The sequence below is a fragment of the Mustela nigripes genome, chromosome 1 (assembly GCF_022355385.1).
Source record: "Mustela nigripes isolate SB6536 chromosome 1, MUSNIG.SB6536, whole genome shotgun sequence".
Lineage (NCBI taxonomy): Eukaryota > Metazoa > Chordata > Mammalia > Carnivora > Mustelidae > Mustela > Mustela nigripes.
In genome coordinates, this window is record NC_081557.1 from 235456418 (window position 1) to 235478880 (window position 22463).

Sequence of the window (22463 nt, forward strand, 5' to 3'; positions counted from 1 at the left end):
GAGAAGCAGGGCCCCGCTGAGCAGGGAACCCGATGTGGGGCTCAATCCCAGGACCTCAAAATAATGACCTGAGCTGAAGTCAGATGTTTGCCTGAGCCACCCAGGCGTCCCACTTGGCCTTTCAAAGAAGACACAAGATGCAGTTAAGAAGGTTTATTACTCTTACGCAAGTGAAAACTTGGAGCTCTGATTTACAGGCTGAGGAGGTGTGCGGTTACGCACATTCGTTTCCATCGTTCTACACTGTTACTGGCTAATGGCCAACACCGACTTTTTGTGAGCAGCGCCATCACTACTACTGAGTCAGGCTGCAAAGCTTGTCGTCAGACTGAAACTTGGCTGTTCTCCAGTGGTTTGTATGAACAGTTTATCCATGTGAATAGTGGAGGCCGTAAAGTCTTGACAATACAAATACCAAGGTGCAGAATGATAATCCCATTGAGGGTAAAATACAGAACCAGGCAGGATAGCTAGCTTTATTTCTCATTCTGTGCATTTCTTATTCCAGATACATGCAATTTGCTTGCTCTCCATCAGTTTTTAAACTTAATGTGCATGTCCAAAATTTGCAATAAATAGATGCATCGGTATAAATGAAAGGCCACTTTTAAATTCTTGGGTAAAAAAACAACTTCTAAAGTTTTGCAAAGGTCTATCAGAATTTATCATCTATTATGTTCTCCCTGTCACTGTAGGTCAGATCATAGTACGTAACCAGTAAGTCTGAAGGCTTGACTTTTTTCAATTTATGATTACATTGGATTTCTTGTAAGGATATGCAGATATTTTATCAGCTTGTGACATACCAGGGGATACATGAATATTCAGGGTTCCACACTACTATATAATGCTGCATTTCTTGGTTTTATTTGAAACAATGCATATTTTTAGCATTTTATAGTAGGATTTTACACTCATCATTTACACAAATTACAAGGTTCTGCTTCAAGTCTTTAAAAAAATTTTTAAAAATTCAGCCCATGTGCAGCACAAGAATATGCAAAACTACTTTACATTATACACACTTTTTATCAAAGGAGATACAAAATTCTGGCTTGTAGTTTTAGACAAATACAAGAAGCTTCAAACTAGACACAAAGGGTTAACATTAATTCTCAAATATAAGTCTGCACTTTGTGTTGTATTTCTCTGAGATGTGAATATCAAATTCCTAAGGGATTTAACTTTTTCCTTTTTTCAAAGGAAAACTGACAAATGTCCCTTAAGTCCCGCCCCATCATCTCAATCTTTTCATCTTCCTACTCTCCCTTCCCTTAGTGCCAGACGCTTGCCTCGGATTAATGAACCAGGGGGGCCATTTACATACACCTGTGGACCAAATCCTTTTAGCTAAACTCCTCTCCTGCAAAAAAAATCGAAGCAGCCGCAAACAGATGCAAATGGTTCTGCTACATTATGTTATAAATATGACTTAACACTAGGTAATCTAGTCAGCTGTGACTCTGAGTAATCAAAAGGAGTTGAAAAGGTCCCTACCAGTGTGCTTATTGGTGACAGATGAGTGGCCTTAAGAATCAAGATGTCTGATGCTAAGAGCACTTTAAAATCTTTCTAAATATACATGTCCACTGTTTGCTTGAGGGACTTCTCTGATGCTTATGCATAGATACTCTTTTTCAGCATGTTGGAGGCAATATTTTATACTTTCCTTCTAAAGGGTTATGAAGAGGCAACAAGAAGAGTGAGGGCTTTTCTTGCCCTTTTCAAAGGTATTTGTCACTTGTATCCACTGTTCCCTAACCGTCATCTGATACCTCAATGTGTGTACATGCATATTTGAAAGAATTACCCATCTTTCACTGAGTCAATATACAGCCAACTCTTGATTATCTATGAGATAAGTGACATTTCCTGCTAGCAAATTTCACATTTAACATAGTAATTATTTTCTGACATAGCTCACGTTTGCTGTTTTACATCCCTTGTAGACTACAGCCTCCTAAGACCAAGTTCTAATGCAAGTGTCATTTATGTCTTCTGACCCTCACTAGGAATGTGCAAGGAACCGAGTGAGCACATTCAGTGAGGGCTTGGGAAAGAGCCTCAAGTACAGAATGGGGGGCAGCTCCAACTCTGAGCATGAAAAAGGACAAAGTTCAAGTTCCTCCTGATTAGCTCTTGCAATATACTTGGTTTCATTAAGTTTGTGATTTAAATTATGACTGCAAAACCTGAAACCCGAGGCATAGTCACTATTTTATATAGATAATGGAGAGTTGACTGTAATCATGTTATTCATGACTTTAGCCCTTTACATAAAAAGAAACTCACAAGAAAACATAATATGGTAAAGAGATTAAAAAAGACTACCATATGACATCTAGAAGCATTTATTTTATGCAAAAAACTTAAATATGAGTATGTGTACACAAAAAGTGCACACATTACCTATGCTGAACAATGCCAAGAAACAATATATTGATGCAACAGTTGTCTTCTAAAATAAACATAAAAACTGAGCCCAGACCGGCAGACAAAAGCAAAATACTTATTTCCCATCAGCACAATGCTGAAGCTTGATAGCCACCCTAAACACCTCCAACTTTCCTTACAAAGCTGCCAAAGTCCAACTATTTAAAAAAATTGACTTTTTCTTTACATCAATAATAAAAATCTGGTGACAAACATTATAAAACCAAATGCTGGGCAGTCTTTACTCCTTTAAAATTCCAAATATTCCAACATAATCACAGGAGTAAAAACCATTTTAAAGTGATATGCTTTATGAAACAAACAACAATATGTACATTTATTGCAAATTATATTAAACTAAAATGGAGGGGAAATCAAAATATGAAGTGATATGAAATCAATAATAATTTTAATTATTTTCTCACTCTGATAAAAATCAGAAAGCAACATTTATAAAATTGCCACCACATCACTTTTCATAGCAGGGAACTGAAATCTGTACATCTCATTTTTGCAGAAAAGTAGGCAGGCAGAAAGAATTATACATAAAAGTTTCCAAAAGGAAAAACAAAGAAATATTTAATCTGATCTCTTTTCTTCTAAAAAATTAATTCAGTAGACTTCTTTTTTTTGTTTGTTTGTTTGTTTGTTTGTTTTCTGTGTAACATGGGAATTCCTGGCTCTAAAATTGATGACTTTTCAGTGTCAGTGTAAGGACATCCTGTTACTTTCTTTAAAATAAAAACTGCAGCATGGAAATCAATGGTGGATTATGCCTTTAAACTCCAGATATGCAGGAACTGGAACCAAGTGTTAAGCAATTTGCTTAATTATTGACTTTTCCTAAGAAAAGTCTAGGGGAAGGGAAGAATAGAGTTGCTTTAGCCTCTCTCTCAAGAGTTTCTGCTGTACATTTCCATCAAAGGACTTGTGGTCAATTGAAAAGGAAGTAATAGCTTCTTTCAGTTTTCAAGGCAGAAAGTGTGTTCTGAAGTTAACTTCATCTTCTGTTTAGGGACATTTTGAATCCAAGTTTTTGCAGAAGCTGGAGCCTGCTTCTGTTTGGCTTTCATTTTCTCCCTTTGCAAATGAGTTTTCTTTTTACCTTGGGGAGGGGAGTAGAAGAAAGCAAAGTTAGAAAAGACATAAACAGGAAAACACACCAAACCAGAATTACTTCATTTCTATAGTTATTATCTAAAAATCTCAAAATTATTTTCCCATTTTTCATCTGAGACCTTGTTTTAAGGAATCCTTCTCTAAACTATATAAACACAAAATACCAATGAAGAGAGAAGTTTTTATTTTCAGCCATTAGGTGCTGCTACCCAATGGCAGATTTGCTTACAAAAAAAAAAAAAAACCAATAAAAGCTATTTATTTGAAATAACTGTAATTTGTCATTAGTATTATTTCAAAATTGTATTACAGAAAAAAAGTTACCGGGCACCTTTTTTAAACATTTTTTTTTTTTTTAAATTTTTAGATTTTATTTATTTATTTGAGAGTGAGACAATGAGAGAGAGCATGAGAGGGCAGAAGGTCAAAGGGAGAAGCAGACTCCCTGTGGAACTGGGAGCCTGATTCAGGACTCGAACCTGGGACTCCAGGATCATGATGTGACCGAAGGCAATTGCCTAACCAACTGAGCCACCCAAGCGCCCTAGTGGGCACTATTTATAAGCAGCAAAAGAAGTTCTGATTTCCGAACGGGGTAAACACATCCATCTTATTTATTTTTTAAAAAGATTTTATGTATTTGAGAGAGTGCCTGAGCAGAGGGAGGAGCAGGTGCAGAGGGAGAAGCAGACTCCCCACGGAGCACGGAGCCTGATGTGGGGCTGGATTCCAGAGCCATGAGATCATGACCTGAGCCGAAGTCAGACACTCAACCAACCGAGCCACCCAGGGGCTCCCCAAACACATGCATTTCAGTATACCAAGAACAAAACCAACCAACCAACCAAATAAAAAAACAAGGAGGAAAATTTAGAGGCATCAAACGCCCACTGGTCCCATTTCCCCAGTAAGGAGAGAGAGTCTAATTTCTCGAAGTATGAGCATGGGGGGATATGGTCTCTCTTCTCTCACCTAACTCCTCTTTGGGAGGAGAAAGAACCCATCTAATAGTTGAGAGGTGAGGGGTGGGAGAAACTAAGCGTGCTGGGCTTGTCCTCTCCTAGATTTGGTTTCTTTTGCCTCCAAAAGAGGCATTCAGGTCTGCCTGTGGTGGTTCAATGTAGAGGCAAGCCATTGTTAGCTACCTGGCCTGTCATTTCTCCATCTTTCCTCAGCCATATCAGTATTAAAACTGGGTCTCCTTTGCAACAATTCCAAACTTGGCAGAAAGGTAAGGAAGTTGTTTACTTGTATTCCACTACATATGGAATCTTATGGAATCATATTACTAAGATGTCAGTGCTTAAAAAACAACCTAAGTGATTAAGATTCTTAAGAAGACTTAATTTGGGGTGCCTGGGTGGCTCAGTGGGTTAAGCTGCTGCCTTCAGCTCAGGTCATGATCTCAGGGTGCTGGGATCGAGTCCCGCATCGGGCTCTCTGCTCAGCAGGGAGCCTGCTTCCCTCTCTCTCTCTCTGCCTGCCTCTCCATCTACTTGTGATTTCTCTCTGTCAAATAAATAAATAAAATCTAAAAAAAAAAACTGAATAATAAAAAAGACTTAATTTGTTATAATATATAAAACAGATTTAATGTTCTATCAAAAAATCTTCCAGAAGCTGCCCGCTGCACCTTCAGGAAGCTTCCCTTTACCAGCTCTGAGTTCTCAGTATCTTCCTGGGCGCTCTCACAGACTTACATGATCCAGATCACTGGAAGAATTCCATGCACTTGATACTATGTCCCCAAGTGAACTGTCATCATATCCAAGCACCTGGCTTCTAAGAAATGTCTTATTATTTTGATAAAAATTCACCTATTACTGCAAAAGTATTCATATCTAAGTGGTTGTGTAACTCATGAGTATACATACTTAGGGGTTACTATGATTTTAAGATACGAACCCAGGTAATGACAGGAAACTTTCTTAATACCCAAATGAGCAGAGGAAGTAGGAAATTCTTTGCTTTAAAAAAAAAAAAATCTGGGGCGCCTGGGTGGCTCAGTGGGTTAAGCCGCTGCCTTCGGCTCAGGTCATGGTCTCAGGGTCCTGGGATCGAGTCCCGCATCTGGCTCTCTGCTCGGCAGGGAGCCTGCTTCCTCCTCTCTCTCTCTCTGCCTGCCTCTCTGCCTATTTGTGATCTCTCTCTGTCAAATAAATAAATAAAATCTTTAAAAAAAAAAAAAAATCCAAGATTCTTGAACACTTCTCCACTAAGCATGCTAAGCAAAACATACTCATCCCAAAGCAGGGAAAACTACAGTCTATTTTCCTACAGATAATTTCTTTATATTTAGTTTCTTCGGAAGTCCCAAATTTAAGGACTGTTTCTCCACTAGTATCTCCTGATAGTCTCTTCCTTGTGGAAGAATTTAGCCCTGGGGTGCCTGGGTGGCTCAGCCACTAGGCATCTGCGTTTGGCTCTGGTCATGGCCCCAGGGTTCTGGGATCCAGCCCCGAGTCAGGCTCCCTGCTCAAGGGGAAGCCTCCTTCTCCCTCTCCCGGCACCCTCCCCACCCCCGCCGCTTGTGTTCCCTCTCTCCCTGTCAAACAAATAAATAAAATCTTAAAAAAAAATAATTTAGCCTTAAGTGTAAGCAAAGCATACTGAAGAATCAACAGACCTATAAAAATACATTTTCAGCGCAAAATATTTGGACTGTTTGCTGTCTGGATAACAGCTCAAAAACAAAGAAAAAACAAGTAAACTTAGTAACTGAAACGCTGATCTACCCTTCACCCAAAACTCAGAAAAACAACATTAATTGTCCAGTTGTCAGATACTGTTTCCTGACCACAATTAAACAAATGGCTAATTATTATGAATGTACAGGATAAATTCCAGGGATTTTCTCAAGGAACAATTCCAAATATAGCCCCAAATACAGACAGGCACATTTACCAGAACGTGCACATGTATACGCAAGCACACACATGCAACAGCTGAGGGAATAATATATTTGCTGCAAAATTCCAAGGGTATCTAAAAATTCTATAGTTAAGTTTACAAGTAAAATGCTCAGCATCAACTTCCAGATTAAAGAAGCAAAATCTAGGCCAGTAAATTTCTGTATATACTATCCATGTTTTGGATAAAGTATCCACCCCTGAATTAATAAATAAATTATACAAGTAGGAATCATACTATAAGTAATTATTATTGACCTAATATTCTCAGGAAGAGGACCGAGTAAGAGGAATTCTAGAGGGTCAGCGCTTGCTACACATTACAAGTGCTGGCGTGGTATTAGAACAGCTCTAGAGGCTACCATTTATCAAGAGTCCTACCGAAGAGTGCTGCAGGATTGAACAGGGTGGCGTACAGAAGTACCTAGACTGTGGCTGGCACATGTTTACTTTTATTTATTAATTTTTAAATAAAGTCTATGCCCAACATGGGGCTTGAACTCATGACCCTGAGATCAAGAGTGGCACGCCCTAGTGAGCCAGCCAGATGCCCCAGTGAGAAGTAGGTTTAATCTTGTAGGAAGGTGGAAGCTACAGTCCCACCATGAAATAAAAATGAAGCCAGTACCTTCAGGATTTTGACCATTTAACATTTCTCCTTAAGCTGAGATGGTTAAAATACCAGCTGAATCACAAATAAGGAACTTTTGACTTGGTGTGCCTACTCTGTCTTTTGGTGGTAACTATACGTTATCTTTTACATCATTACACAGTATCTTAAGAGGAAAAACAGAGTTAGGAATGTTCAGTTATTTCAAAAACGTTTCAAAATACGACAAACTATGAGCGGGGACCAGCACACTGGGGTGCTTACTAAGGGATGCTCCTGGGTCCCAAGTCATGCTCTGTGTGGCACCGGCCAGGTGCCCACAGATAGTCTGTTCAGGTCTCCTTACCTTTAACCTAGGCTTGTACCTGCTTCATACTGACTGTTGGCAAGGCAAGCAGATGTTTAACAATCTTTCCCTATTATTACTATTATTTTATTAATAAATATGCCAAGCCCCACCCCAAATATATTCTGCACATTATTCTACCCATAATGTTCTTAGCGTGGGGTGCTTCCTTTTCTTTAAGTGTGCCGCTTCCAAGAAGCTCTGATCTACTGCTTGGTTTATTCCTCCCTGATGCTAACAAGCAGGGGCTTTTGTTTGCATGAACTCCGAAAGAGGTTAAAAAGATGACGATAGTTGGTCTGTTTGGTTTAACCTGTGGTTATTTTAAATAAAATAGCTTTAGGGGCTCCTGGTCGGCTCAGCTGGAAGAGCATGCGACTGTTGATCGCAAGGTCTTTTTTTTTTTTTTTTTTTAAAGATTTTATTTATTTATTTGACAGAGAGAAATCACAAGTAGTCGGAGAGGCAGGCAGAGAGGGAAGCAGGCTCCCTGCTGAGCAGAGAGCCCGATGCGGGACTCGATCCCAGGACCCCGAGATCATGACCTGAGCCGAAGGCAGCGGCTTAACCCACTGAGCCACCCAGGCGCCCCTTGATCGCAAGGTCTTAAGTTTGAGCCCCACAATGGGTACAGACATTACTTAAATAAACTTAAAAATAACTAACTAAACTAGCTTTTTTCATAAGAGTTATAAAAATTAACAATGCAAATGGACTCCATTATGGAAACTATTACACTTATGAACTACATTAGCTATTTAAGGTACACAAGAAAATAAAGTATAGAAGTATTTTCCTTTCTTTTTTTTCCCCCCATATTTTATTTATTTGACAGAGAGACAGCGAGAGAGAGGGAACACAAGCCTGGGAAGAGGGAGAGGGAGAAGCAGGCTTCCCGACGAGCAGGGAGCCCCATGCAGGTCTTGATCCCAGGACCCTGGGATCATGTCCTGAGCTGAAGGCAGATACTTAACAGACTGAGCCACCCAGGTGCCGCTAGAAGTATTTTCAAAGCATTCTGTTACACCAGTTTTGTTTGCATGTATAGTGCCTTAAAAATCAAGACTTAATTTTATTTAAAATACAATTTAGCATGGCAGTTACAAACTCTGGAGGGTTTAATCCTGGTTCCAGTATTTATATAAGCAGAGACCAAAAGCTATGTGGGGTCCCTATACCTGGGTTTCCTGTTCTTTGTGACCTGGGAATAATGGTAGAACTTACCACAAAGAGGTGTTTTAAGGATTTAATAGATTAACAAAGACCTCAGAATTGAGCTTGGCTCATAATCAGTACTATATAAGTGTTGGAGATCATTTTTCTTATGTAGCAACTTTTTTGTTGTAGTAAAATTTATGACTTAAACATTTACCACTTTAACCATTTTTAAGTACAAAGTTCAGTGGCATTAAGTACATTCACAATGTTGTACAATCAAGGCCATTCATTTCTAGAATGTTTTCCTCTTTCCCAAATGAAACTCTGTGTACCCACTGAACACTAGAGCTTACTACTCTCTCATCACCCTGGCGGCCACCACTCCACTTTATGTGTATACGAATGTGATGGCTTGAGGTAGCTCAGACAAAGTGAATCCAACGACATCTGTCTTTTGGGGTATAGCTCATTTCACTTAGCACAATTTCCTGAGGGTTCATCCATGTTATAGGATGTGTTGGAATTTCATTGTTTTATGTAGTAATTAAGAAAATCCTAGGAGTGCCTGGGTGGCTCCGTTGGTTGAGCTCGGGTCATGATCCCAGGGTCCTGGGATCAAACCCCACATCAGGTTCCCTGCTCAGCGGGAAGCCCGCTCTTCCCTCTCCCTCTGCTGCTTCCCCTGCCTGTGCTCTCTGTCAAGTAAATGTATCTTAAAAAAAAAAAATCCTATACTTTTACTGTAATATTCAGCAGACCAAATGCAAACGTTTTCTGGTCTCTTCTGGAGCTGACATGCTAGGGAAATAAGGGCAAGAACCTTTCCACTTCCAATACATTTGTATCGCCGACACCCACACGATGCCCAGCACTCTTGTCAGTTGAGTATCTGTTAAAAGAACGGATGACGAGTACCAGGAGCAATACGGATGTGCCCACAAGGCATTCAGCTCTACACGAGAGGGGATCATGTGCGGTAGTTTGTGGAGTACGTGAACTTGCACTCAGCAGTTCACCAGGATTCCAGGCTTAAGTGATAAACCTAGAATGGAAGGGCAGATGTGTGTATCAGGTTTAGGAAAAGATAAAAGGAAGCCTGGGAGAAAGTTTCAGAATGTACTTCTATGTTTTGTTAAATCAGTAGCGGACAGTTCGATCACAAGTTTCTGAAATATGTGTGCAAAATATCTGATCTATTCTACCGAGTTAAGCTAGTACAGCGCTGTCAAGTACATCTAATTTAACCACCTAGCTTCACTGAGAATATGAAACAATCACAGAACTCCTGTTTTGGCTAACACACTGCCCCCTGTGACTTACTAGCCAGCATACTCGAGAACTCTAAGGTGTTTTCCCCTCAAGACATTTTTAGATTTTCAAGAAGGCTCAGTGCTATTTTTAAGCAGTCTCTGGCATGGAAGCTGTTTTGTTGGTTTGGTGATGTCTGTCACATAAATGAATAAAATATTTAAAAAAAAAAAAAAAAAAAAAAAAGCTCGTAGTTGATCTTGGGAGCGGGTGGGCGGTCCGCGGCGAGGCGAGCCTCCGCCCGTCCCTGCCCCTTGCCTCTCTGTGCCCCCTCGATGCTCTTAGCTGAGTGTCCCGTGGGGCCTGAAGTGTTTACTTTGAAAAAATTAACAGTGTTGAAAGCAGGCCCAAGCCGCCTGGATACCGCAGCTAGGAATAATGGAATAGGAATAACGCCTCTATTTTGTTGGTTTTCGGAACTTTTTAAAAAGATTTTTAAAAATTTATTTACCTGACAGAGATCACAAGTAGGCAGAGGCAGGCAGAGAGAGGGGGAAGCAGATTCCCTGCTGAGCACAGAGTCCGATGCAGGGCTTGATGCCAGGACCCCAGGATCATGACCTGAGCTGAAGGCAGAGGCTTTAACCCACTGAGCCACCCAGGCGCCCCAAGACTCGCACTTTTATTTTTAAAGATTTTATTTATTTGACAGAGAGAAATCACAAGTAGACGGAGAGGCAGGCAGAGAGAGAGAGGGAAGCAGCCTCCCCGCTGAGCAGAGAGCCCGATGTGGGACTCGATCCCAGGACCCTGAGATCATGACCTGAGCCAAAGGCAGCGGCTTAACCCACTGAGCCACCCAGGCGCCCCCCAAGACTCGCACTTTTTAAAAAAGAATTTATTTGTTTGACAAAGAGCAAGAGTGCAGAAGCACGAGTCTGACTTGGGACTCGATCCCAAGACCTCAGTATCATGACCTGAGACGAAGGCAGACACATAACTAAGCTACCTAAGTGCCCCATCCTGAGACCTTTTTACCCAAAGGCAGCCCTTTAAATGAAGGAAAGCCCATGTAACTATGTGAAAGATACTGAGCAAAATTTAGTACTGTCCTTGCTAGTAAGCAGAAATGCAAAACATGATATCCTAATTAAAAATTAACCAAAAGAAACAAGATCTCTCTTCAAACTGGCATCCTGGAGGTTATGAGATCAAAACCAACGCCATCATAACCTACTCAGGAAACAAAGGGCAGTTTGCAGACCCAAATGCCTCGGAGTTTGGGGTAACTGGAACATGCTAAAAAGAAAACAAAACGTCTCAATGCGGTCCAGACAGTATGGCCCCCATTACCTTTGTAAGTCAATCTGTCTCTCTGCTGGTGCTGCCTTTTTGGCTCCGTCTTGCAGTTTCGGTGCTTTGGCATTGCCGGCTTCCAGACCCCCGGGGCTGTCCTGACTGACCGCCGCTCTCTTTCTTCCTTTGCCCAGAGGTTTGTTTATGTCGTCATTTTTGGTTGCATTGCCCTGAGATTCAGACTTGGGTCGGCGTCCTCTCCTGGGTTTGGAAGGGGCAGGTGGTCCTGATTCATCTACTTTCTCATCTGTTTTTTGCTGGATGTTCTCTGCGCCAGCTGCTGCTACATTTCTTTTCTTTCCTCGGTCACTGCTGATATTGCCCTGGGTGGTCTGATCAGAAATGATCTCCTAAAAGAGCACAAAACAATTCTATAAACATAAATTCCTTAAATATCAAGATCTGTACTGGAATGAATTATTTTGAAAGTATTATCGAGGACCGGGAATTCCAAGGCTTCTAATAAACTCCTTAAGGAAGTTATGTTAAGTTTATGTGTTTACACACGTAAAAATGGTAAGACAAGAAAAAAAGTAATACATTACTTTTTAAAAGGAACAAAGTGCATTTAAAATCATGCACATGACTGTATTTACACATTTATGCATATTATGTACATGTGCATATGTCTGAAGAACTCATTAAAAGGCAAATGAAAGAAGAAACCCATTGGTTAGCCACGGGTATGAGGAAAAAGAAGACTCCTTCCGGAAACACAGGCGGCACCTCTTGCCTGAATCCATGGGCTCGGTCTTGCTTCTTTTAACCACTTCCTTCCCTCATCCTTCATATTACAATCCAATCTCCCTCACACAGTAAATAACAGGAGAGTATGTCTTGATTTTTTTTCCCCTTTAGAGATGGAGTGGGGCAGTAGCAAAGGGAGAGAGAATCTTAAGCAGGTTCCACATCCAGTGCAGAGTCCAGTGTGGGCCTTGACATCCCCTCCGAGATCTTTTTTTTTTTTTTTTTTTAAAGATTTTATTTATTTGACAGACAGAGATCACAAGGAGGCAGAGAGAGAGGGGGGAAGCAGGCTCCCCGCTGAGCTGAGAGCCCGATGCGGGGCTCGATCCCAGGACCCTGAGATCATGACCTGAGCCGAAGGCAGCGGCTTTAACCCACTGAGCCACCCAGGCGCCCCCCCTCCGAGATCTTGACCTGAGCCAAAATCAAGAGTTGGATGCTTAACTGACTGAGCTATCCAGGCACCTCAAGAATGTCCTGATTTGTAAACACCCATATCTAGTTTGCTGGATTATTTTTATACACATAGTAAATTGGTTTATGCATTAATCTCTTTGAAAAATTGGTCAGCAAGAAACTCTCTCTTAGATCTTTCTCTTCCTTTAGTATACCAATGGGACAGTTTTTTGAGCCTAGAAGACTGAGGATTCAGACTTGGGAAAGAAATGACAACATTAACTTATGGGAGACCTGACTGGGAGATAATTAAGTTTTGTCAAAATACAACTTCTGTGTGTTCAGATCTGTATCGAAATTTTTTAAAACTTTCTTTGGGGGGGGCGCCTGGGTGGCTCAGTAGGTTAAAGTCTCTGCCTTCAGCTCAGGTCATGATCCCAGGGTTCTGGGATCCAGTCCCGCACCGGGCTCTCTGCTCAGCGGGGAGCCTGCCCCCCCCTGGCTCTGCTGCCTGCCTCTCTGCCCACTTATGAACTATCTGTCAAATAAATAAATAAAATCTTAAAAAAAAAAAACCCCAAACAAAAAACAAAACAAAAAAAAATCAACAACATAAACCACACCCCCCCCCCCCCAAAACAAAAAAAAATAACCAACATTCTTTGGAAGGGTGCCTGGCTGGGTCATTTGTTAAGCCTCTGCCTTTGGCTCAGGTCATGATCCTGGGATTCTGGGGCTGAGCCTGCTTCTCCCTCTCACACTCCTCCTGCTTGTATTCCCTCTCCCGCTGTGTCTCCCTCTGTCAAATAAATGAATGAAATCTTTAAAAATAAAAACATTCTTTGGAGGGGCGCCTGGGTGGTTCAGTTGTTTAAGTGTCTGCCTTCAGCTCAGGTCATGATCTCAGGGTCCTGGGATCGAGCCCAACATCAGGCTCCCTGAGCCCCTCACCCTGTTTGTGCTTTCTCTCTCTCAAATAAATTAATGGAATCTATAAAAAAAAAAAAATAAAATTCTTAGGAAGCATGAAAAAGTTAAAATAAGGGTTTAGAATAGTATTATAGATTAATCATAAATCATAAACAATTTGGCTTCTCAAAAATTAGAATTTAAATATCCCATTTATCTTGTATTAAAGTATTACTGACATATAATATTAATTTATATCTTACATAGAATTTTAGATCATAGGCTAGAAAAATTATAGTTCTTTGTGCCAGATAAACATTTTTATCCCTCATACCACCCCTTTCTACAAGTTAAGTATGTTTAAATGGATGCCTGTGGCAATATGCATCATTGCATCTAAGTTTGTTTACATCAAGACTGTTTAATTCTATACAAGAATCCCACAATATTCAAGTCTACTGGCTTCTGAATTCCAAGAGTTTTGGCAGTGAGACGCTCCCTGTTATCTGAATCTACTGATACACCGAATTTCAGATAACACAGCACGAGGCTGAATAGTGAAAGACTGACTAAGAAAGTAACCTCATCTGTTCAGTTTGAATTCACATAGTAAGTATGAAGAGTTCAGCTCTTGGGGAATAACTGTACAGTCTTGTATTTTATGTACCCCAAGGCAACTCCTAAAACATTTGATGAATACTATAAATATATGGTGGGCAATAAAAAGATAAATATGTTGAGAATATGATTCTGTAGGAAAAGAAGTAATAGTATTCCCATGCCATTGCTACTGAGGTAAGTGACCAGTTTCATTCTACAGTTAAACGGAAGCTTAGAGAAGTCAAGCAACCTGTCTAAGTAAACACACAGCCAAAGAGTGGCAGAGCCGGGACTGAGACTCAGGTCTGATTCTTACCGTTGTTTTTCTCCTGCCACAATACTGTTAAGAAAATCGGGTGCCAGTTATAAGGTCAGCAATAAAGAATGTAGCCATTAAACAAAAACTCAAGTACATTTTAAAAGGTTACTCGTAAATTTAACTTTCAAAAATTATAACAGAAATAAAAACAGGATACACATGCCTTATAGGAGTCAATAAACTTTGAAAGCTCTCAAAAACTCTGAATTCCTAGTATTTCCAGTTCTGGGCGCAGCAGTGTGGCAGAAGGACACAGGAAGCACAGTGAAAGCACGGCAAGAGGCCGTGTACGCCAATGGAGACTACGCAGTACGGTCACTGGTCAAGTGGGGGCTTCTTAACGTCTACCATGAAACTGATAATCTCTGCGAGAAATCCATTTGTTAAATTTTAAAAATTTACCTTATTCTTTACTGGGTCAATATTCTTCACAGGTGTGACAGAAATAATTCTCACAGGGTTCTCTTCATTTTCACTAACTCCAGTTTCTACTGCCTCTGAACTCTGTTCCCTGTTGAAGAAAAATAAACCAAAGCTTCTTTATTTCACATGGACAGAGAGCCTACCCTTTCACTAACCAACGAGGAAACAAGCATAGGCTAATTTAGAAGCCCAGCCAAATGACGCAACATTAGCAAGATTCTGATATTCTGTGGTTATAGACCACTGCTGTATTATATCATGTTACTGATTCTCTTTAACCTTACTAACGTAAGACACAAATGACTGCCTAAAACCAAAAGACAGCTGTTTAGAAACAAAATCATGTAACTGTTCTAAGAATTTCTCTTGGGGGTAAGAAACCCTTCAACAAAGTAAAAATACAGTGATTGGTGTATTATGAACAGTGCACACATAGTTGTGTTGTCTCTAGTGTGTGTGTTTTTTATTTTTTTAAAAGATTTTATTTATTTATTTATTTAAAAGATTTTATATATTTATTTGAGAGAGAGACAGTGAGAGAGAGCATGAGCGAGGAGAAGGTCAGAAAGAGAAGCAGACTCCCCATGGAGCTGGGAGCCCGATGTGGGACTCGATCCCGAGACTCCAGGATCCTGACCTGAAACGAAGGCAGTTGTCCAGCCAACCGAGCCACCCAGGCATCCCTTAAAATTTTATTTTTAAGTAACCTCTAGGCCCAAAGTGGGGCTTGAACTCCAAATCCTGAGATCAAGAGTTGCATGTTCCACTGGGCCCGCCAGGTGCCCCTCCAGTCTGTGTTGTTATGCTCTGCAAGGAAGAAGGCTGGAAGAAGAGGTTGCAGGGGAGGAGTTTTGAGACCCACCATTTCTGTAAACTGTAGACATTCCATGTTATTTTATTTTATATTTGGGGTTCTACATCTAAGAATGTTTAAAACAAAACCAACTGAGTTTATAATTAAAATTTCATGAGTAAGAATAAAAATCTATAGGGGCGCCTGGGTGGCTCACCGGGTTAAAGCCTCTGCTTTCAGCTCAGGTCATGGTCTCACGGTCCTGGGTTCGAGCCCCGCATCAGGCTCTCTGCTCAGCAGGGAGCCTGCTTCCTCCTCTCTCTCTTTGCCTGCCTCTCTGCCTACTTGTGATCTCTGTCTGTCAAATAAATAAATAAAATCTTAAAAAAAAATTTCATGAGTAAAAATAAAAATCTATAGGGGCGCCTGGGTGGCTCAGTGGGTTAAGCCTCTGCTCAGGTCATGGGTCCTGGGATCCTGGGATCAAGCCCCCCGCATTGGGCTCTCTGCCTCAGCAGGGAGCCTGCTTCCCTTCCTCTCTCTCTCTGCCTGCTTCTCTGCCTACTTGTGATCTCTGTCTGTCAAATAAATAAAATCTTAAAAAAAAAAAAAGAATAAAAATCTATAATCTATAAAAGCTTCAATTTTTAGTGTTGATAAGAATAGGGTCAGGTAGAAATTTTTATGCAGCTAATACAGTAAAGACCTGATATGTTAAAATAAACATGGAATATTCTTATAAGTAGATGTTATAACAATTTATCTTAACTCATGCTATACTGATTTTATTGAGTTAAAATTAAAATACATATAAATTCAATTTAAGAGTTTTATGATCCGGATGCCTGGGTGGCTCAGTTGGTTAAGCGGCTGCCTTCGGCTCAGGTCATGATCCCAGTGTCCTGGGATCGAGTCCCACATCGGGCTCCTTGCCCCGCAGGGAGCCTGCTTCTCTCTCTGACTCTGCCTGCCACTCTGTTTGCCTGTGTGCTTGCTCCGTCTCTGACAAATAAATAAATAAAATCTTAAAAAAAAAAAAAAAAAAAAAAAGTTTTATGATCATAGTTTTCCCAAGTGTTTGATTATTTTATATAGGCATTTCTATATAAATTCGTTGTAACATATATTAGATATTCTTAAATTTGGGGCACTTGGGTGGCTCAGTTGGTTAATTATCTGCTTTCAGCTCAGGTCATGATCCTGGGGTTCTGGGTTCTGGGATGGAGTCCCCTATCGGGCTCCCTGCTCAGTGCAGAGTCTGCTTCTCCCCTTACCCTTCCCTGCAATCTCTCTCTCATTCTCACACTCTCTCTCTCAAATAAAGAAAATCTTAAAAAAAAAAAAAAAAATTATTTTCCATTTCTGTTCCATTTACTTTTTTACACACTTGGAATGTTACATAGGTTCAAAATGTAATTGTGTACTCTGAATTTCCATCATTAATTATACTAAAAGTCAGCACTATTATTTTATGCCAAAATGTTTCCTAAAGTCTGTTTTTGTGATCTAGTGCTTTAGGTAAAAATAAAATATGAAACAAGTAGAGAGTGATAGTAACAAAGACAAGTGGAGGAAAAACATTGCCTTGATCGGTTTCCGGTTGAAGGGTTTAGCTCTGAATTTACATTAATGTTGCTTCCAGTCTCAGCTCCGGTGCTTCTAACATATGGTTTCCTTCCTGTTGCTGATAAAGGCTTGTTTACTGCACCTAGTACTCCAGCAGGTTTTGGCTAAAAATTACACATATGCATGTTATTTTATACCTTACTGTAGGGATTCACATAAATTTCGACACATGTAAAAGATACTGTTTAGCCTAAGCCAAGAAACTTACTTTGGAAAGTTTAATTCTAAATTTATTAGAAATGATAAATTTTGTAAAATTGGGTTCATCTGAATACAAGTCAGAAGTATTACTTCTACTTATATAGGCAGTATTTAATTATTTCCTATTGTTCAATCAAAGTAAAAAGTACCCCTGAAACACACAGCAAAATACATAAGATATAATTTCATACGAATAAACAATTACAAGTATATAATAACAGTTTAGACACTTATTTTTATTCAAAAATTAAATTTCTATTGCTCTTTTAGATGTCATAGTACTTTTATAGAATAAAAATTATAACTCATTAATACTTTAAAATTATTTTTTTTAAATCTTACATATCTAAGTTTATTAAACCATTTTTCAAGAAAATCTGCTTTGTGGATTCTGAGTAATTTGAAGCCTACTACTACTGATGAGAACACATGATCATAATTCAAGAGTCACTTATGGCAGAAAAAAGCCATAATAGAAAAAGATGCTACAAGCCACAATACGGTCCTTAAGAATCAGGAACGATAAATTCCATGGGACATTTAAAAGTTATTTCTAATAACAGCAGAAATAATATATACATGAGACAAAGATTTCCAAATTATCTAGTACATAATACCTTTCCTGTTAACAGAAGTACTCTGGTCTCTTCTGAAATGTAACTCTTGTCATTACAGAAATCCTACCAAAAAAAAAAAAAAAAAAAAAATCAAGTGAACAAGTGTATTTTCACTGTCCAAACAAGACTTTTCAGGCACTGTGCATTACAATAACAATTACATTTGGGCCAGGATACATATTAATTCCTCAAATAAAGCATATTTAAGGAACCATGTCATTAACTCTAGCTTTAACTCAATGGCACATTCAGACTTGACAAATATCAGAGTTCAATTACTTAAATCACATTTTAAATAAAATACATCCCTATTTTTTCATATAGTTCAGGGCAAGCAGTCTCCAGGTTATTCACTGAACTACTTTCTCTACTCTATTGTAAAACCTATTTCATTCCCAAAGCATTCAAAATGGTACAGTGCACATATTAAGCATTTAATATTCACTAAAATAACTCCACACTGGATTTCAAGAAAATTATTCTCATTGAAAAAAACTGTCACTTTCATAGCTAATAAATGAATTAAACCTAATGTGGACACTGGTGTCTTGAAAGTTTTACCTACATGAAACCTAAGAGTACTTTGATGCTTCTGTTAAATATCTGGGAAACAGCACCCATGTGAACCACAATGATGTAAAGTGATTTACTATGACCAAGAAGTTTATTAACTTTTTAAGTACTCTCACTTAAAAAATTATCTTTGTTTTCTTTTATTAAGTTTACTTTCAAACTGGTGTCATAGGGAAGAACAGATGGTTTATGTGTGCCTATAAAGACATAACAGTTTTAGCATGTGTGCCAGGCACAGCTGTATCTTTTTTCCCCCCCACAAAGGCTTTTGTGCAGCTTAAATCAACGTTACAAAGCCTGGGTACCAATGTTCATTCACTTTATCCATCAAGACATACTGTAGCCTCACTAGGCTCATTATCTCAAAATGCTTAGTTTACTAATGTTTAAATTTATACCAGATTAAAAGCAACATATCAGAAAAGGAAATGAGGAAAGCTGCTTATTGAAAAAACAAACAAACAAACAAACAAACAAAAACACCTAGTTCTTCAGTATGGAGGTTCCTCAAAAAGTTGAAAACAGAGCTACCCTATGACCCAGCAATCGCACTGCTCAGTATTTACCCTACAGATACAAAAGTAGTGATCAGAAGGGGCACGGTGCACCTGTATGTTTATAGCAGCAATGTCCACAGTAGCTAAACTATGGAAAGAACCTAGATGTCCATCAACAGGATAAAGAAGATGTTGTGTGTATATACAATGGAATACTATGCAGCCATTAAAACCCCTGAAATCCTATCATTTCCAACTACATGGATAGAACTAAGGGTATTATGCTAAGTGAAGTAAGTTAATCAGAGAAAGACAATTATCCTATGTTCTCCCTGATATGACGAATTTGAGAGGCAGGGTTGGGGGTCGTGGGGGGTAGGGAGGGAAAAAATGAAACAAGATGGGGTTAGGGAAGGAGACAAATGGTAAGAGCCTCTTATCCCAAGAAACAAACTGAGGGCTGCTAGGGGTTTGGGGGGGGAGCAATGGGTTGGGTGATGGACACTGGGGAGGGTATGTTCTATGGTGAGTGCTACGAATTGTGTAAGACTGATGATTCACAGACCTGTACCCCTGGCGTAAATAATACATTACATGTTAATTAAAAACAACAACAACAACAACAAACAAAAAGCAAACAACCTAGTTCTTAAGAAGGCTAAAAACACTAAATTTCAGTTTTACCTACATGAACTAAAACGAAACAAAACCAACTCAACTTTGGTGTACTTACAAATAGCAATTTAATTCTGTTTTCTTTTTTAAAAGTAGGCTTCACATCCAACATGGGGCTTGAGCTCATGACCCTGATCGAGTCCCGAGAAATGAGCATCACATGTTCTACTGACTGAGCCAGCCAGGTGCCCCATTTAATCCCCCCCTTTTAAAAGATTTATTTATTTATTTATTTATTTGAGAGAGAGAGAGAGAGAGAGAGAGAGAGAGAGAGAAGGAGAGGATAGAAGGAGATTGAGAGGGAGAAGCAGACTCCCTGCTGGGGAGAGCTCCTGAAGTGGGGTTTGATCCTAGGATCCTGGGATCATGACCCGAGCCAAAGGCAGATGCCCAACCGAGATACCCAGGCATCCCAACAATTTAATTCTTAATGATGGAATCACCATTATATGAAGATTTTTAAAAAAATTTATCTATTTGACACAGGGAGACCACAAGCAGGTGGAGTAGTAGGTAGAGCGAGAGGGAGAAACAGAATCCCTGCTGAACAGGGAGCCTGATGTAGGACTTGATCCCAGAACCCTGAGATGACCTGAGCCACCCAGGTACCCCTTATATGAAAGTTCTATTTGGGTACTATTCTGGTCACAATAACCCTAATAAAGTCTAAAGTCAATAATAAAAGTAAATTTAAATTCAAGAGCTCAGGTAGGACTACTTAAAAAGACCAGTGCCTATTAAATTAGAGAGCAAATAACTTTGTAATCTTTATTATTCCTATCAAAAACCAGGCAAACTAAGTGCTGAATACTAAATTAAAGAAAATCTGTTTAAAATTTTTGTCAAAGTATGACATTAAAAGTAAGAAGCTCCATTTCCTGGGCATGTTCTGTAAAATACTCTAAGGGAGGGTATTACCCTGAAGCATATCTTAAAGTTTGAAAAATGTGTAAAACATTTTTAAATGATGTATTCTTTCCAATTAAAAATATTTAGGACTCTGGGGTTGTCTGGCTCAGTTGGTAAGAGCATGTGACTCCTGACCTCAGGGTCCTGAGTTCAAGCCCCATGTTGGGTACGAAGCCTACTTAATTTAAAAGAAAAAAAAAAATTAGGATTCTGTTTTTTAAACAAAGCACAGGAAGGCTGAACTTCCAAATACTTCCTTAAAGCAGGAAATAAATAGAAAACTTAAAAAAAAAAAGTTTAGTTGGAAAAAAAAAGAGCTTTAGTTAGCTGGAAAATTTACTTACATGGAAGACTTAATTTGCGGGTAGCAAATTAATAATGATGTATTATTACTACCATCTATTGAATGCTTACTATGTGACAAACTCTTATAAACATAAAATTATAGACATAGTATTAATAATTGTTCATAGGTATTATCACCTGAATTTTAGAGAAACAGAAATTGAGGCTTAGAAGAGCTTAGAAGAGCCTAAAGTCCCTTGAGTTAGAAGCTGTTGATTAGAATACTGGTTTATCATCTGCTGAGACCAGTTCTGTTAATTCTAACATTTTATTTCATGTGTGTGTGTATATATAATATCTCTATTATATATGTATTTATAATATTTATACCATTTTATTTCTTGCCTAATAAAATACAGTGTTTTAATAAAATGAAATTAAAATAATTTAAGATATCTGAAAACTCCTTTTCCATACTAGAAATATCCAGAAGGAAGAGCTCAAGGAAGAGCACCACCTTAAAGCTTGATTTGCATTCTCGTACTCTGCAAGATGAGAATGGCGTTTGTTCAGGGCTTTGGAAGACAACCTCCCATTCCTTGATATAAATATGAAGAGGTATTTCTTACTTTGTAGTCAAGACAATCCACTATTTCCCACTAGGGTTGATGGTATCTGAAATTTAAATCAGTTTAGTGTGGTAGAACAATAAAGAGAAAAAAATTACCTTTTCAGGTTGTGTAAAAAATTTCATTGGAAGGACTGGATCCTTTGGTGATTCTGCATTGCACAAAGCACTTTTACTATTTATAACACAGAGAGCCACATCACATACTGTATAAAGTTTCTAAGGAGGAAAGAAAGATCACATATAACTTTCAGTAGCACAAAATAACCACAAGTACAAATTCTACCTGATGTATAAAATGAAATCAAAAGAGGGATATACGGGTATTATTTATTCCTCCAACAGTTCACATTTGTGTTTGCATTTCTTCTTATGTAGCCTCCTGGTAAAAACAAAAAATAAAAAACAAACAAAAATACCCTTTACCTAATTAACATGAGTGTCGAGTATGCATTAAAAACAAACCAATTCAACTAAACCCAAGGGAAACATACAGAAAGGAGTATCTACTTGTCTGTAACTTATTAAAAATTTTAAGACAGCTACAGAATAGTAAATTTCATTAGTTCTTATCCCCCTGCTCTGTATTAGTTTTAATGTCCTTTTCAGGGTAATAAACAGTCCTCAAATAATGGAATTCAATTATAATAAAACACAATAAAACTGACCATAAATACGTATTTTTAGGAACATTCTGTAATCTGATTTATTATGTAATAGGAAAAACAAGTGGGACAAGGACCGCAGTATTTTTTCCTGTAATTATCTTAATACATACTGGCCTAACACATATCTTACTTCATTTGTCTTGGATTCATCTGGAGACTGGGCATCTTTTGTTAACTTGATGTTCTCTGCCATCTTCTTCATAAAGGCATGGCTATTGTTTTCATTCTTTGTCATTAAAACTTCAAGCATGAACCATAGGCACCTAAATGATGAACATATTTGCCTATTAAGAGACTAAATGTAGGTGTTTTGCTTAATGGATTAAACATCTTATTGGGAAGGTCTGTTGTTTGGATATAACAAAATAAGAGTAAAATATAAACTAAACCATAAAATATTAAAAATGAAACATAGTTT

General features: G+C 38.8%; 1 protein-coding gene across 2 annotated transcripts in view; it reads right to left on the bottom strand.

The window, feature by feature from the left end:
• Positions 1-450: 450 nt before the first annotated feature.
• Positions 451-22463, bottom strand: part of PDS5A (PDS5 cohesin associated factor A) — a 141580-nt gene continuing 119567 nt past the window's right edge. For both annotated transcript variants that reach the window (XM_059382774.1, XM_059382766.1), the window contains exons 27-33: positions 22176-22308; positions 21477-21596; positions 17811-17873; positions 16951-17096; positions 14553-14661; positions 11177-11529; positions 451-3538 (exon numbers count right to left, since the gene is read on the bottom strand). In XM_059382774.1, coding sequence (XP_059238757.1) covers positions 3535-3538; positions 11177-11529; positions 14553-14661; positions 16951-17096; positions 17811-17873; positions 21477-21596; positions 22176-22308 — 928 coding nt within the window. In that variant the 3' untranslated portion in view covers positions 451-3534. The remainder of the gene's footprint in view (positions 3539-11176; positions 11530-14552; positions 14662-16950; positions 17097-17810; positions 17874-21476; positions 21597-22175; positions 22309-22463) is intronic.